Source organism: Polyergus mexicanus, unplaced genomic scaffold (genome assembly GCF_030449975.1).
Source record: "Polyergus mexicanus isolate NDT 795.1 unplaced genomic scaffold, iyPolMexi1.0 SCAF_3, whole genome shotgun sequence".
NCBI lineage: Eukaryota > Metazoa > Arthropoda > Insecta > Hymenoptera > Formicidae > Polyergus > Polyergus mexicanus.
In genome coordinates, this window is record NW_027223323.1 from 7,379,874 (window position 1) to 7,394,405 (window position 14,532).

A 14,532-nucleotide genomic window follows, 5' to 3' on the forward strand; every position below is an offset into this window, starting at 1 on the left:
AGTTTTAGAATCATTGAATCTCTTTAAGCTTCGTCAATATTAATTTAATTAATATTTTTAATTAATAATAAATATTTTATTATTAAATTAATTGATATCTTTAATTAATAATAAATATTTTAAATATTTTAAATATTTTAAATACATATATAAAATCGTTCAGCATTTAGATTAGTTTTTTAGTTTTTTAATTTTTTTGTAAATGGTATCTTAAATTGTAAATAAGATAAAAAAAATTTTAATGTAACGAGGCTCTTTAAACCTCGTTAATATTAAATTACTTGATATCTTTAATTAATAGTAAATTTTAATACTATTAATAAATGTAATTAATTAATTGTTGAATATATATATATATAAATGATATATATTGAACAATTTAATTATATTTATTAATAGTATTAATATTAACTATTAATTAAAGATATCAAGTAATTTAATATTAACGAGGCTCAGAGAGATCCAATGATTCTAAAACTTGTAAATTTTTACATTAAATCCTCACATAAAAAAAAAAAAAAAAAGTACGCCAGTATTTTCCGAAAGGATTGTATCGAATATCGGGAACCACATAAAATTTACACGTAGGCAACCGCCGCCAAAAACCGCAGCGGATTCACGGCGGTTGCTTCCGCGTCGTCTAGACGAGTGATGTACAATATTTGACCGGAAGTGAGGTCGATCGATTATAGTGGAAAATGTATAACGATTGACGTGCCGCGGTACATCGCTCAAGCGGATGTAACGCTATCATGTCGTAATTTCAGAAAACGATGCTTGAGGCTACACTACATTCGCGGCAGTAGAAATACAAACAGAGGGGACACGCGGAGATGATTGTCGTACAATCCACTCTCTCCTCTCTTTCTCTCTCTCTCTCTCTCTCCCGTTTCGTATTGCCAACTTTCCCGGTTGAGTACGTCACCCTTTACCCTCTCCGCCCCTTTTCCTCGTCATTCCCTTGCTAGTTTCTCCGCGATAAATTATGTGCGTAGCCCGTGGGGTAAACTGCGACCTGTGGCAGGTACGCAGTAACGATCGCAGGAGTTGGATTCGCGAACATTCGGCCACATTTCCAACCGAACTTGCTTGATTTTGAGGCAAGCTTTATAATTATTGCAAATCGAAATTATAATGTTGCCAGGCAACTTCATGATTATTGCAAAGCCGAATTATCATGTGACTATCGCAAATCGAAATTATAATGTTCCATAAAGTTCTGGTACTATGAATTTCTGAATCATAATACTAATGTATACATATATACATATATCTCTCCGTTAAATTGGAACCCTCATCGTAAGAAATGAATTTTGAATGTATAATATAATTAAATGCTAATTTAGTGTTAATTTTTTTTTAAATCCTGAGTTAATAGAAAGTTAATTATTATTATATTAACTATAAAAATATTTATTAAATATTTTAATCATACTTTACAAAATAAGACTTGTAATATATTCAATATACAATATATTTTATATGATGTTAAATAATATACATCAGATTAAATCAGATGTAAAATGAGTCACACTATTGTGCAAATAAGCGAGCAATTATACTTGTTTTACAATTAATTAATGTGTTTTATTAGTTTTGATAAATTAATACAATTATGTATCTTACTTACTTGAAATGCTTAATTTCTGTTTGTCTGATGCTTTTCCTCTTCCTGTTGATTGGGTCTCTCCTCTCGCTTGTTTTTTGCTGCTCCTTCGTGGCACACACTCGCGAAAATATTATTAATTACGATCACACGCGCTTTAAGCATTAAAATAGGATGATTATGCAATTCCTAAAATAAAAAAAAAAAATGCGTAGATACTTTCAATCTCACGAATGTCTCGTATTTGTATGCCGAAAATTCTCATTCTTACACCTTTTTGCATTTTTCTTAATTTTTATTATTACCTTCTAAAATGTGAGAAACAAAGGCGATGTTTTTAAATGCGAGTATTGAGAATGAAAACCAGAATTAACCCACGTAAGGAGAAATGCAAATTTTAGAGTCAAATAAGGGATTGTTGCTGATCGTAGAGATTTAAGCTAATCCCGGTGGTCGCGCTGCCGCGAAAAGCGAAGCAGGAGTCATCACGATAGCGTATTATTAAATGCAATAAAGCTTTTAGAGAACGCGTTTAAATGCATGAAGCGTAGGACCTCATAGGACTTATCCCGCGGAACTCTGCTAGGAGTCATGCGGCTTATCCTGGGACAGGAAGCATTCGGGCAGGTCTCGCGTCTCGACATATTTACGCGCGCCACGATAACCGGACAGCGGTCCTTTTTAAAGCGGGTTTTAAAAGCTTTCTGGAGAGTCTGAAAGAGAAAACGTCGCAGAGCAGGATGCGAGACCACGCGACTTAAAACGAATATTAATGCAAAGCACGTGCAAAAATCTGCCTCCAGATTCTCTTTTTTTTCTCATCTCAATTCGCACTTTTACAATTTGTTTATGCCATTTTACAATATGTTAATAATATACGAATCAGACCGATTATCCTGAAATTTAAATTTATCGAAAATGTAACAACAGTTGCATATAAGAAATTACGTATAACAGCGAGAAGGAAAAATGTGTGTATATTTCATCTCGCATTATAAGCATGAATCTCCTTCCGAGAAATATACATACAATTGTTGTTGTCCGTGTCTCCTTTTCTTCAAGAAAGACGCGAACATTTTTATAGATGTCTTCTGTACTTCAATTCTCCGGACTATGGCGTCGGAACAGGATGCTCCGAGGATGTTCCACACCTTGAGAAACGACTGTCAGCCATTATTCCTTGGACATTGATAAAAAGGACAGTCGCATCGGCCCGGAAAGGGGCGAGTAACACAACTCTCGCATCATCCTTTTTATAACGAAGACAGCGGAGAGTTAACGAGGACCAGCGTGGGTCTTATATATTATATGCTTCATATATATATATTTATTAAACTCTAATTTTTAATTAAGATCCTTCCCAATTTTTAATTTTAAATATCTATTCAAAAATTTTACGCACACTAATCTTCTTCTATTCTAAATTCTTTAAAAATCTTATCACACATTAAGAATTAATTCGAGCATCTTATATGGTTCAGCTATTCTAGCCATATTTAATTTATTCCTGAAATGTACTTTGGGGAATCTCTGTCGCATGTTTCGGAAATTACAGTACGAAGTTTGCATGATAATTGTATGCGTGCTAAAAAGCAGTATACGGACATTTCGCAAGATGTTTATTTCTCGTATGCAGCTTCAGAAATTGCGTCTGGCGAACAGCGGAGAATATTCGCCGTTGAAATATAGACGGGCTGTATTATTCTCCGCGTGCAATCTCGGGACACGATAAAATGGAGATGGAAAGAATCGAGAGAAATAAACAGTGAGAGAAAGAAAAGAACTCGCGAAAGGGATGCGCCGATATATATACCGTATATAGAGCGTACCCTTCTTTCTCTACTTTCCTTCGTTTTTTTTTCGGAGATGCGTATGAATATTCCTCCTGCTTATTTTCTCATCAGTTCCATTATTCGCCGCGATATGTCTCCGCGTATTGTTATATCGCAAACGCAGATAGAAGAATTTCGTCCCAAAGCTGCCAAGAGAAGAATATCTCGATCGCGACGACAAATTCAAATTACGATTGCGAATATAAAACTAATAAGGGATCCTTAAATCCTATCGAAACAAATTGCATATGAAATAAAGAAAGAGAACATTCTATTGTTTTTATTGAAAATAAAATTACTGTTTTTAGTGTTTCTATTGAAAATCGATATGAAATTATCGTAAATAAAAATTTACAAATTAAAAACGCTTTTAGATAACGAGTGAATGTTATCGATTGTGTTTTTATCTTCAATTCATAATTAATGCATAATTAAAATTAATGTTTTAATTATTTTATAAGGAGTGTCGTCTATTTCAAGAGGATGAATATATAGCGATAAAATAACTTTTCTGGAACGAAGAAACAGCATTTGTACAGTAGAAGATGTAATCTGCGAGATGTTACCGAGACACGATGGAAGGAAAAGAAAAGTACAGAAATTTTCAAGTCAAATGCATTACGAGGATCGATAAACGCGCACGTTTATGAGGGTGTAGCACATGCGAGGGGGTCATCTGTTCCAGATGTACATACCTTGAGATACTGTGTGCATTACGGATTGAATAATATCGTATACGATAATGGCTTTGCCAAGCCCTGTATCTGGAATATCGCTCTATCAGTATCGAACACTCGGATTTCTCACGCTGTAATCTCCTTGAAAATTCCCAGAAAAAGTGCGAAATCTCACTAATTAGAGAATTTAACATTTTGGTCGATTGACGACCAAATGATTAAGCTCCAATTTTAGCAGCGTTTGAGAATTCCAAGCGTGATAAATAAGAAATCATGATACTCCTTTGTAGTGCGGTCGATAAGCGTCCTCCCATTTTTTAATAAGAAAACAATGCACCGAATAAATTTGTACTAAATGTCGTGTAGTAAAAATAGATACATCCCTTTACTTTGTAAAAATTTCTAATTAACAATTCTAACAATAAATTTATTAGTTTATCTAGAGAAAAAGAGAGAACGCAATAAAAATAATCTTCTTTATCGAAATATTGTTAATAGATTATTTCTAAAATTTTTCATCCTTTCTCTAACAATATCTAATATTTTAATAATTATTTTTTTAATAATCGAATTGAAATCTTTAACAAGTACATTTTATATGTAACGACAATGTTTTTTAATTCTCATAAAATTTATAAAAATAATACAAGATTCCATTGTAGGTTGATTTATATCTTCGGTAATTACTGTCGTGTTGTTGCTTTCCACATTCTTTTCAGATAATACGATATCGTAATCGCGCGAGCGCGAGGCTTAAGGCGCATCGAAATCAAGCGCAACAAGGCGATAGCCAGGAAGCTCTCGTCTCGGGTTTGCCTCGGGGATAAAAGCGAGAGAGGATGTTCGCGGTTGGTACATGTTCCGTCATTCCTCCAACTTCCGCCGTTCAACGCGCGATTTTGCGAAACGGCCGCTTCGCAAAAAACTCCCGACATGAATCCGCACTTTCCTCCAGCCGAGATGGGTATATCGCTTCGCGGGAATCCCCTGACCGAAAATGACTCGGCGATGCACCCGCTGAAAAGCCGGATGTGGAAAGATAACTCGCGCGAACGTGAAAGCTTCGCTTTATCCCCGAGACGAGAGCCTTTCTGGCTATCGCCTTGTTACGCTTCGTTACGCCTATCACAGGCTCTTAATTTTAAATTAAGATATTTATATATTGCATCTTCATATTTCTTATATCTTTTTTCATAATTTTCATTAAGTCTACTGTTTTTTGTGTGCGTTATTTGACATTATAAATGACAATTTTAACGATGAGCTAAGTTAAAATAAATTATTATTATAATTTTTATAATTATTATTAAATAGAGTTTAACGAAACAATAATAAATAAGACCTTACATATCCTTGGCTAAAGATTATTGATGGCGGATTTTCGCGGGCTCGTGGGTATTGATTCGCGAGAGGCTATACACGCTTTATACATGTTTCCACCCCCGAGCAAAATAATATTCGTGCCGACATCTGTACAGGGTTGTGGCAAGCGATGGGGTCGGTGAGTTTCCTGTGAGCTTCACAAGATGGCGAAGGCTAGCGTGTTTTCCACCCTCGGTATACGAAGGGTGGTAACTCTCTCCGTCCCCTTTTTCCTCTCGCTCGCAAAAGAAGCTGTTTCCATGTTATAACCGGGTAAAGAGGAAAGCGGGGAAAGGAAGCCATCGGTCGATCTTTAGGGAGATTTTCGTTGATTTACAGCGCCATTATCGATGCGACGCTCGCGCGTCAACCGGTTTCTTCGGGCATATGGAGACGCCGTAAAAGGGCTGTAAATCCATTATTTACACGAGCATGCGAACCAACCGGAAGAAGGTCGGGGCTCTCCCAGTGAGTTACGAGACCGACGGTTTCTGCGACGCCTCGTAAATATTTATTTCCAGTCCCAGCCAGAAGCGACACGTCGATAAAACTGATTATGCAGCGCGAGGTAGACAACGCTAGTTCGTGCATCGAGAATTGATTCGTTCGTGCTCATCAGCCTTTCCAAAGTATTAATCTGGATTCGAACAATACGAAGGATTTTAATTAGCTCATTGACACACATATTATCGTAACCAAACTTGATCAATTTGATCCTTTCATCCCTTAATAGTTTTAATACCGATATTTTACCTCTCTCAAAGAAGAGATTACGAAATAGTTCTATTAATCTGCATATTTCGTTTATTGCACACATTTATTTTTATCACCACATTATATTTAATCATTTTTCACGTTTGTATCTGACTTTAATAAATTATCACGACGTATGATGAGTGAACGAGAATGCACATTTCATGTCGGCGAACTTAAACGTTTCGAGCAAGTTACGAGCGCGCTGTTTTTACAGCGAAAATACGCCATCGCTCGGACGGTGAGATGATTCCTTTTTTTTTTTATTAGATTAGAGTATAGATTCACGCGAGGTGATTTACGAGGCGGCGGTGGCGGCGGCATTGCCGTTGCACGCGCGCGAGTCGTTCACGTGATGTGGGATGAAAATATCTCCTCGCATGATTCGCGATACATCAATTTTATGCAGAACGCGTCGATCGATCCGCCTTTCAATTTTCATGTAAATTTCGCGGCGATCGCGTGTCCCCGTCGCTTTCTCTTGTTCTCCCCGGCGTTTGTTCCGGCTCGAGATCGCTGTGATGTATAGGGCCCAACGGACAGACGCGCACAAGGGTGGACGCGATTGCGCGGCAACCACAATCGCGATGCACCTCGTAAAGGAGAAATGAGATAGAACACATTCGTCCGTTACAATGTCGCCTGTATCCCGTAAACATCATGGACTTCGACATATACAAGTTGCTCGCTCGTAAAAGAAAACATTGCACGTCTCTTTTAAGGCTTAGCTGAGAGAAATGAAAAGACGATAATATGGTAATTTCGTGTGACACTAGAATAATATCATATGTCTCTCGCAATAAAATTTAATTTTTTTTTTTTAATTTAAACACGCACATTACTCTATAAAAAATAAAATTTTATTATTTTTTATAAAATGTTTTTTTCTTCTCTTATTTTATAGATACGCATTTGTCAACTTTTAAGGATAAATTTAATTATTGGAACTACTTAATACGTTAGAGAATAATCGTTAATTTAATCAAGTATATAAATTTAAAAGATTTTAGAGGAAAATATAGAGAAATTCTCAAGTGTATTGATGAATCGATACTCTTGCGTAGGGTGAGAAATATGGGCCGGGTTGTCGTTGTCAGAAGGGAAGCAAGAAAATTCGGTAGAGAGAATGTCGCGATCGAGTGTCTTGATTTATCGGGATGTATCGAGTGCACGCCAGCCATCCTATCGAACTCTGGAGGAAATAGGAGATACGTTAGTTCGACGAACGGCCGCCTGTGATAATTGAAACCGTTAATTAAATCTCGGGGATAAGCTTCGCGGCTAAATGAGTTTTTAGATCGTCGCCTCTCGAAGTGGCCAAGGGATGAAATCTCTGTCGTTTCATTCCCCATGTCGCTTGCCAATGTTCGCAAACGATATTTGATCCCTCGTATTGTTTTATCTCATTCAGAAACCGAAGACGTCTCTTTTTTTTCTACTTCTCAAATATATTTATTGTAAAAAGTGAAAACAATTTTAGGAAAATGAATCTAGTTTTATGATAGTATGTTTTTAATTCTGATTTAAATAACTATATTAATTTCTATGAAAATATGAAATTTTATTCGATAAATAAAATAATAAAACTTGTATAAGTACACATATATTGGCAATTATAAAATGCGATCGCGCTCGATCTACCGATGCTTTATTACATTTGGCGATAAAATGATTTATTTGAAATCGGTGACAAGTTTCGATATTCACGTGTCAGCGGAAAGTTTGGAACGGATTTTCCGATAAGTCTCTCTCAGAGAAGGCCGTCGTCCTGGTCTAATTTGCGGATCGCTAAAAGGAAACTACGTCGTTCGAAGGATGGGATGGAGAAGAATTTATAGTTGCCGTAATATCGAAAACTCACCGTGTGAATAGTTCGCAAGGGGAGACGTTATAAATTTCGGGGACTAATCCCATTCTTCCATTCTCGCGAACAAACTCTGGCGATAATTTTTCGTCCGATGTAAATCAGAGGTCCTCCTGGAGGAGCGTCCTCTCCAGGACTCGCGCGCGCGCTCGAAAGCTTCTTAAATACAATTAAAAAATTACCGTCTGCAGAGGGTAAGAGATATCGACGACAGTCGAAGAATAATGTTCCGATGGAAATTTTGTCCTTACTCGTGTTTTCCAATCGCCGTATAAAAGAATCTTGAAAGAAAGGCTCTAGAATGTTTCAATCAAAAATTATAGTACAGTATTTACTTATTAATATTTTTATACAACTGTAAAATCTTTAATTTATCTCTCTTGTTTCAGGTCAAAGAAATTTAAAAAAACATCCGGTCATGGTGTTTATTCATGGTGAGAGCTTCGAATGGAATAGTGGCAATCCTTACGATGGCACTATATTGGCAGCTTACGGCAACGTTGTTTTTGTTACAATTAACTTTCGACTCGGCATCTTAGGTAAGAAGTGTAGATCCGTAAAAAAAAAGAAAAAAAACCAACTTTAAGAGAGACGTATCAGTTCGTCGCGCAGCGAAGATCGGTTTGCATCTTTTTCTTATCGCTCTTCAAGCATGCATCTGTAAGCGAAAGAAGCTATCGATCGATGCATGCCATGCTGGAAAATACTAACGCCTAATATACTTTTACTGTTCCGTATAAATAACTTCGTTACGGCTTCGTCGTTTGCCAAGGCTTGCCTCGCAAACTTCTTATCTAAATTTTTATCGCACCGAGCTTTTCAATATCGAAGCTCCTCGCCCTCTCAAAGAAAGTTCGCCGCACGATACAAGGCGGTCGACTTATCACGTCACCCCCAAAGTGTAAATGATGCTCTCCGTCGTCTCAATTTAATCGCAAATAAACCATCCGGTAAAGTCAAGAGAGAGGATAATAATCGGCCTAACAAGTAAAACTTCGCTCAAAGTGACTATAGAAAATATTCATACGAGCGATTCAACAGCAACGAGGTCGCGTTAGATTGCGATATGATGCTTTTTCTGGTATATGAAAAAAAAAAAGACTAAATTATTCTACATTGTATCGGTGTGTACACTATTCTCCCTCTCTTCCTCTCTCATTGTTAAAGTAACCGACGTAGTAGCAGAGCATATATTTCGTTGCACGAGAGCATGCGAAAGCGTCATTATTCAGAAAGTTCGTTAAAAACTGCCATCCAGGAACGCGGCTCATCGCGACACCCGCAATCCGAAATTGTCGTGTACAATGCTCGTTCTGAAGGGGTTAACAGCAAAATTCCCCGACAATCTCTTCTCGCGAGATGACAGCGACGGCGCGATGCAAATGGACGGGAAGAGGCGATGGGGTAAAGGGGTAGGGGGTGGCTCGCGGCTCGCGCGCGGGAATGCGGGTATACATTCGGTACATCTGGTAAGTGGAGTGGTTTCGTGGGAGGAAAAAAGAGGCGGACGCGAAACCATAATCATAAATTAGGTTAAAGTGCTGGGGAAGCGCTTAGTAACCCCGACCCGCGCTCTAGGCGGCCCCGGAGTTAGCCCCCGTGAGGAGCCTGCGGATAACTTCAACCCCTCCCTCAAATCCCCTTCTCACATCCCTGCCCGCCGCTGCCATGTCCGCCCTGTGCGCAAAACAGAGGAAAAATATGGCCCTGGGCGCGCGAAGTCGGCCCTGGAGCAAAAAGAGCCCCAACGATCGCGTTACCGCGCAAAAGTGCTTCATGTTTAAGCACGAAGGGGAGAATTTTGCATCTCCGTGGAGCTAATTAATCGGGACGGAAAATATATACGCGAAGAAGAGTCTTCGGGGATCTTGAAATCTAAAATTCCCTCTCTTTACCTAGTTATTCAGGATCCCCGATAAGAAAATAAGAAAGACGTCTACTCTTGGACATTTACAAGATTGTCTTGTTAAAATTTGAACACGATCCCTTAGATTATCGTGCTCGTGTAAGTTTATTATCTTTTTTGACTTTGTAAAAATTTTCGGTTAATTTGAAAAAATTCTTATCCCATTTTTCGTCCAAATTTGTTTTCCTTTATTTTTATAATCCTAAATTCTAAGATTTCTAGAAGAAATTTGAAGTTCTTGAAATTTCAGGGCATTTTTAATATTTGAAGAAAAATTATTTTTTTTTCAAGCGTGTTTCCTTAATTTAATTAATAATTGCGACACTTTCATTGCAGGTTTTCTGAGGCCTGGGATTAGAGACGACACAGCAAGCAATTTCGGATTATTGGATCAAATAGCGGCGTTGCTTTGGCTTAGGGAGAATATCGCGGAATTTGGCGGCGATTTTGATAGGGTCACTTTGATCGGTCACGGAACCGGAGCTATATTTGCTAATTTACTTCTAATCAGTCCCGTTGCCAACAAGAAAGGTAAAGAAAATCAGCACTTTATACACTACGCTATATCTACAATTCCTAATCATTTCAATAATATCTACATTTCTTAATCAATCATCTCATTTGCTATAATTCTAGAAAGTTTTCATCATTTTTCAAAGTATCTTCTCTACGATTTATTTCCCATTTTTATCGACGCTCAGCTCTTGCCAATTTCCGGCAATGGTTTTGGAAAAAGCAGGATCTCGAAATGTATCCGCAACGATACTCGCTCGCGAGAATCAAAAGAACGATATGCAATACAGGCTAATCCCTCTCCTCGTTGTAATTGGAAACATTATCCGTAGTCATAGAGCGTACGGTGATCGCATATAGAGATTGCGATTTCCGAGTCGGCCAAAGATAATCGTGGGATTAATTGGAGGAATCAGGGCGGGTGAGATAGGCATACGCGTATGCATTAAACGCAATACACCTGTGTACGATCGAGGCAATCGATTCTGATGCGCGTTTAAACAAATGATTCATCGATCGTAAAATAATTTCAATCAAGGAATTAGCACGATTACTGAGAAAACGAGCATTCATTTAATAACTATTTACATAACAAATCTGCAAAATATGAGAACTCTATCGGACTGTCGCGTATCACTGGATATTCAGATATCGACGACCCTTCAATTATGTACCTTCTTCCTCGAATTTTCCCTCTTTTTCGAATAGAGCGAGCACTCGCGTCGCGATATTTCCGAGTTCGACAAGGAGCTAGGAATCACTGGTCTACACGTGTTCGACAGTGAAGCACTCGAGCACTCTCGGGCACCCGGCGACGCTGCTCTCGGCAGGGTCAGCGAGAACGAGCGAGAAAGCAAGAAAGAAGACGTCGACCATTTTTCACCCGACCGGCTCGCAATAGCGGCCCGGGGAGAAGGAACTTTTCTCTTCCGGTCGAGCGCACAATGCCACCGCGTCCGGCCGATAATTATATTGTGCAATGAAAAATAACCGGACTTAATATTTTACACGTCGAGACAGAAATGCCTGGCCGTGTCATGCGAGGGTTCTCAAATAATTGCTACCGTTTTATACACGTATTTATGTGCACGCTTCTCTTCCTATCGCGCACGATAACACAAATGTAATCATTTGCAGCCTAGACGAACAACTTTTTCCTTAAGAAATTATATATGTATCTCTTCTCTTCAATCTTGCTTAGATTCTTAAAACTTTCGAATTTTACGAGTGCAAAGAAATTGATTTATTAAAAAAAAAAAACTTGTAAATAATTCCGAATACACTTTTGTTTCTTTCTCGAAAGAAAATACCGATGAGATTTGAGAATTGTTGGACCACATTGATTTATTAATCTGTGCGACATCCCTTTATCTTGTTGGCGCAGGTTTGTTTAAACGGGCTATTCTGATGTCTGGATCGGCAATGAGCGCGGACGCCATCGGCAAGGCGCCACTGCAAATTACCAAGCAGGTAAAGAAAGCTGCATAATAACCGCGAATAAAAACGCGAAAAATGAGAATTGATGCGCGCGAATTACAGTTTCGCGGAATGACAAATCGTTATGCGCGGCATCTATTATCATTAATTCTACGATTGACTTAATTTTTCAATTTTAAAGATCTCTATGCATTTCTAGTTCCTCTCTCGAGTTCTTAAGATCGTTAGATAAATTATTCGCAAAATTAATCAAATGTTTTAAAAATTTCATAAAAGTGTTTAATGTATAACAAGAAAGAGAAATTTAGCGATATTAAAAATTTATCAAAAAAATAATATACCATATATATGAAATTAAAAAGTGCAAAAGATATTTCTCTTAAAAATTTAAAAAAATTTTTAAAGCGTTTGATTGTTTTGTAAATTGTTGTTTTTTTTCTGAATTTCTTCGAATATTGACATCTATTTCACAGTTTATGACTCGCAGACTCTCAAATTTTGAACTGACAAAATTTCCAAATAAATCGATAAATTCCCAAAATTGCAGAATCGTTTATCGCGGGTTTGTTTTTGTGCAACGATGTATGTTCCGCAAATGATGGTGACCAATGCCGGTGGTCGTTTTTCAGGTGGCCCATGCTCTCAACTGTCCGACAACCAGTGACAGCGAACTGGCGATCTGCTTGCGTAACCAGGAGGTAGATAGGCTGTTACACGTAAAAATCCATAAGCCGAAATACGTGCCGGCCTATGCGCCATTGATCGACCGCGCCGTCATCCCCGACAAACCGTTGAATTTAATGGAGAACACTCGACTCTTCGGCAGGTATGATTTCCCCGTTTAATGGATATGGGAGACGAGGATATGGGATGTTTAAATTTTTGAATGTTGATTGGATGTGAAATAATCGTAAGGAATCACATTTATATTGATACATATAAATTTTGAGCGAGCGACACTCTTTTTAAATGTAACAAATTAAACACACGAGGAATCGTACGTTGTTTTCAGGTTCGACTTACTATACGGCGTGACCGAGTCCGAGAAATTTCACATCCTGCCACCAGTTGCTTTGTTGCACGGCATGCTTGATAGACAACGAGATGAAGTTTTGCGAGATTATGCCAAAGTAAATTTATTTTTTATCGATATGCTTATCTCAATGAAATAATTATTATCTATTGAGACAGTTTTTTTTTTCTTGAAATTTTGAATCTTTCAGAGAATCTTCAGATCATTAAATTCTTCGATTTTTACCTTTTGTATCTTTTTGACCCTCTATTTTCAGATTCAATTCTTAAATTTAGATGTTCTGCTGCTAATTTTTAGAATTTATTTCGAACTTTATTTGAAATCTTCAGGTCTATAAACAGATATTAGGATAATTGGAATCTCTTTCAGATTTTTAAATCCTGACATTTTTAGAATCTTAAATTCACACAATGATATTCTGTATATCAAGAGTATGTCCTCAGGCAACGCACGAACTGGAGCCAGAGCTGATATTGTCGAAAGAGCTGGAGCAGTACGGCGACTTTTTCAACGGATTCACGAAAGAGTACGCCACGAAGAATCGGGACATGGTGCTGGAGGCGCTATCGGATAGCGGCACCGTGGCGCCGTTAATAATGACTGCCAATTTGCATTCAAGGGCGAATCCGAAGAGCTACATGTACGTCTTCTCGCATCCGAAAGCTATGCAAGACTACTCTGGCGTAAGTAGGTCTCTCAACGATACAACGAAGATCGATTATCGCGGCTCAGACGCCTCTCGACAAAGCGGGACCCGACACGTCACGGGAAAAATGTTGCGCGTAAGAAGGAGGGAGTGAAAGGAGGAAATGCGGGGGAGGGGGATGGACCGGCGGGGATGATGAGTTAAAGTGCACTTCCTTCAACGCTCCAATTCGTGCAGCTTCATGCAACGTTGTTGTTCCCTGATGTGGAGTATTGCTCTCCTGAAAACGAAGAGCATTTCTCACCGCCTCGCTTTATCGAACGATCTGTGTGTGTGTGTGTGTGTGTAAAAAGGAAAATTTACTTTTTCTAATTCCCTAAAATGTGAAAAAAGGAGAAAAAAATATGCTATGGTTTTCTGCAAGAATCGTTAAAAGTCTTGATTACACAAAGAGAGAGAGAGAGAGAGAGAGAGAGAGAGAGAGAGAGAGTACGCGGTTTTTTCTTTTTTTACAAAATTTCAGATTAGCAAATTTGTGAATTTATCTTTACTATATATGGCAGTTTAAAAATTCTACCTTTAATAATTTTATATCTCTGTAAGTGTCTTTGACAAAGATGCTAAATTTTCTTTTCAAGACTATATTATATAAATTAATATTTTTTTCTAATTTTACATTTTATATTTTAAATTTGTTCTTAAAACTTAACCATTAAAATTTTCAATCTGGGAGATAAAAATAATGGTAACTTCCAATTAAATCTATTAATGAAAAATCGTGTTCCCAAATTAACCGACGTGCTGGTATTTCAAAAGAGCTCGTACGGCATTTTTGGAATATTTAACATAGTTATGGCATTGTATCTATTGTCCCTGGTTTCTTAGTTCGGAAGGAACGAGTTG

General features: G+C 37.8%; 1 protein-coding gene across 2 annotated transcripts in view; it reads left to right on the forward strand.

Moving 5' to 3' along the window:
• Nucleotides 1-14,532, forward strand: part of LOC138931642 (uncharacterized) — a 46,520-nt gene that overhangs the window by 21,241 nt on the left and 10,747 nt on the right. For both annotated transcript variants that reach the window (XM_070292625.1, XM_070292623.1), the window contains exons 4-9: nucleotides 8,484-8,633; nucleotides 10,337-10,531; nucleotides 11,898-11,983; nucleotides 12,580-12,776; nucleotides 12,963-13,080; nucleotides 13,427-13,666. In XM_070292625.1, the coding sequence (XP_070148726.1) occupies nucleotides 8,484-8,633; nucleotides 10,337-10,531; nucleotides 11,898-11,983; nucleotides 12,580-12,776; nucleotides 12,963-13,080; nucleotides 13,427-13,666 (986 nt within the window). The remainder of the gene's footprint in view (nucleotides 1-8,483; nucleotides 8,634-10,336; nucleotides 10,532-11,897; nucleotides 11,984-12,579; nucleotides 12,777-12,962; nucleotides 13,081-13,426; nucleotides 13,667-14,532) is intronic.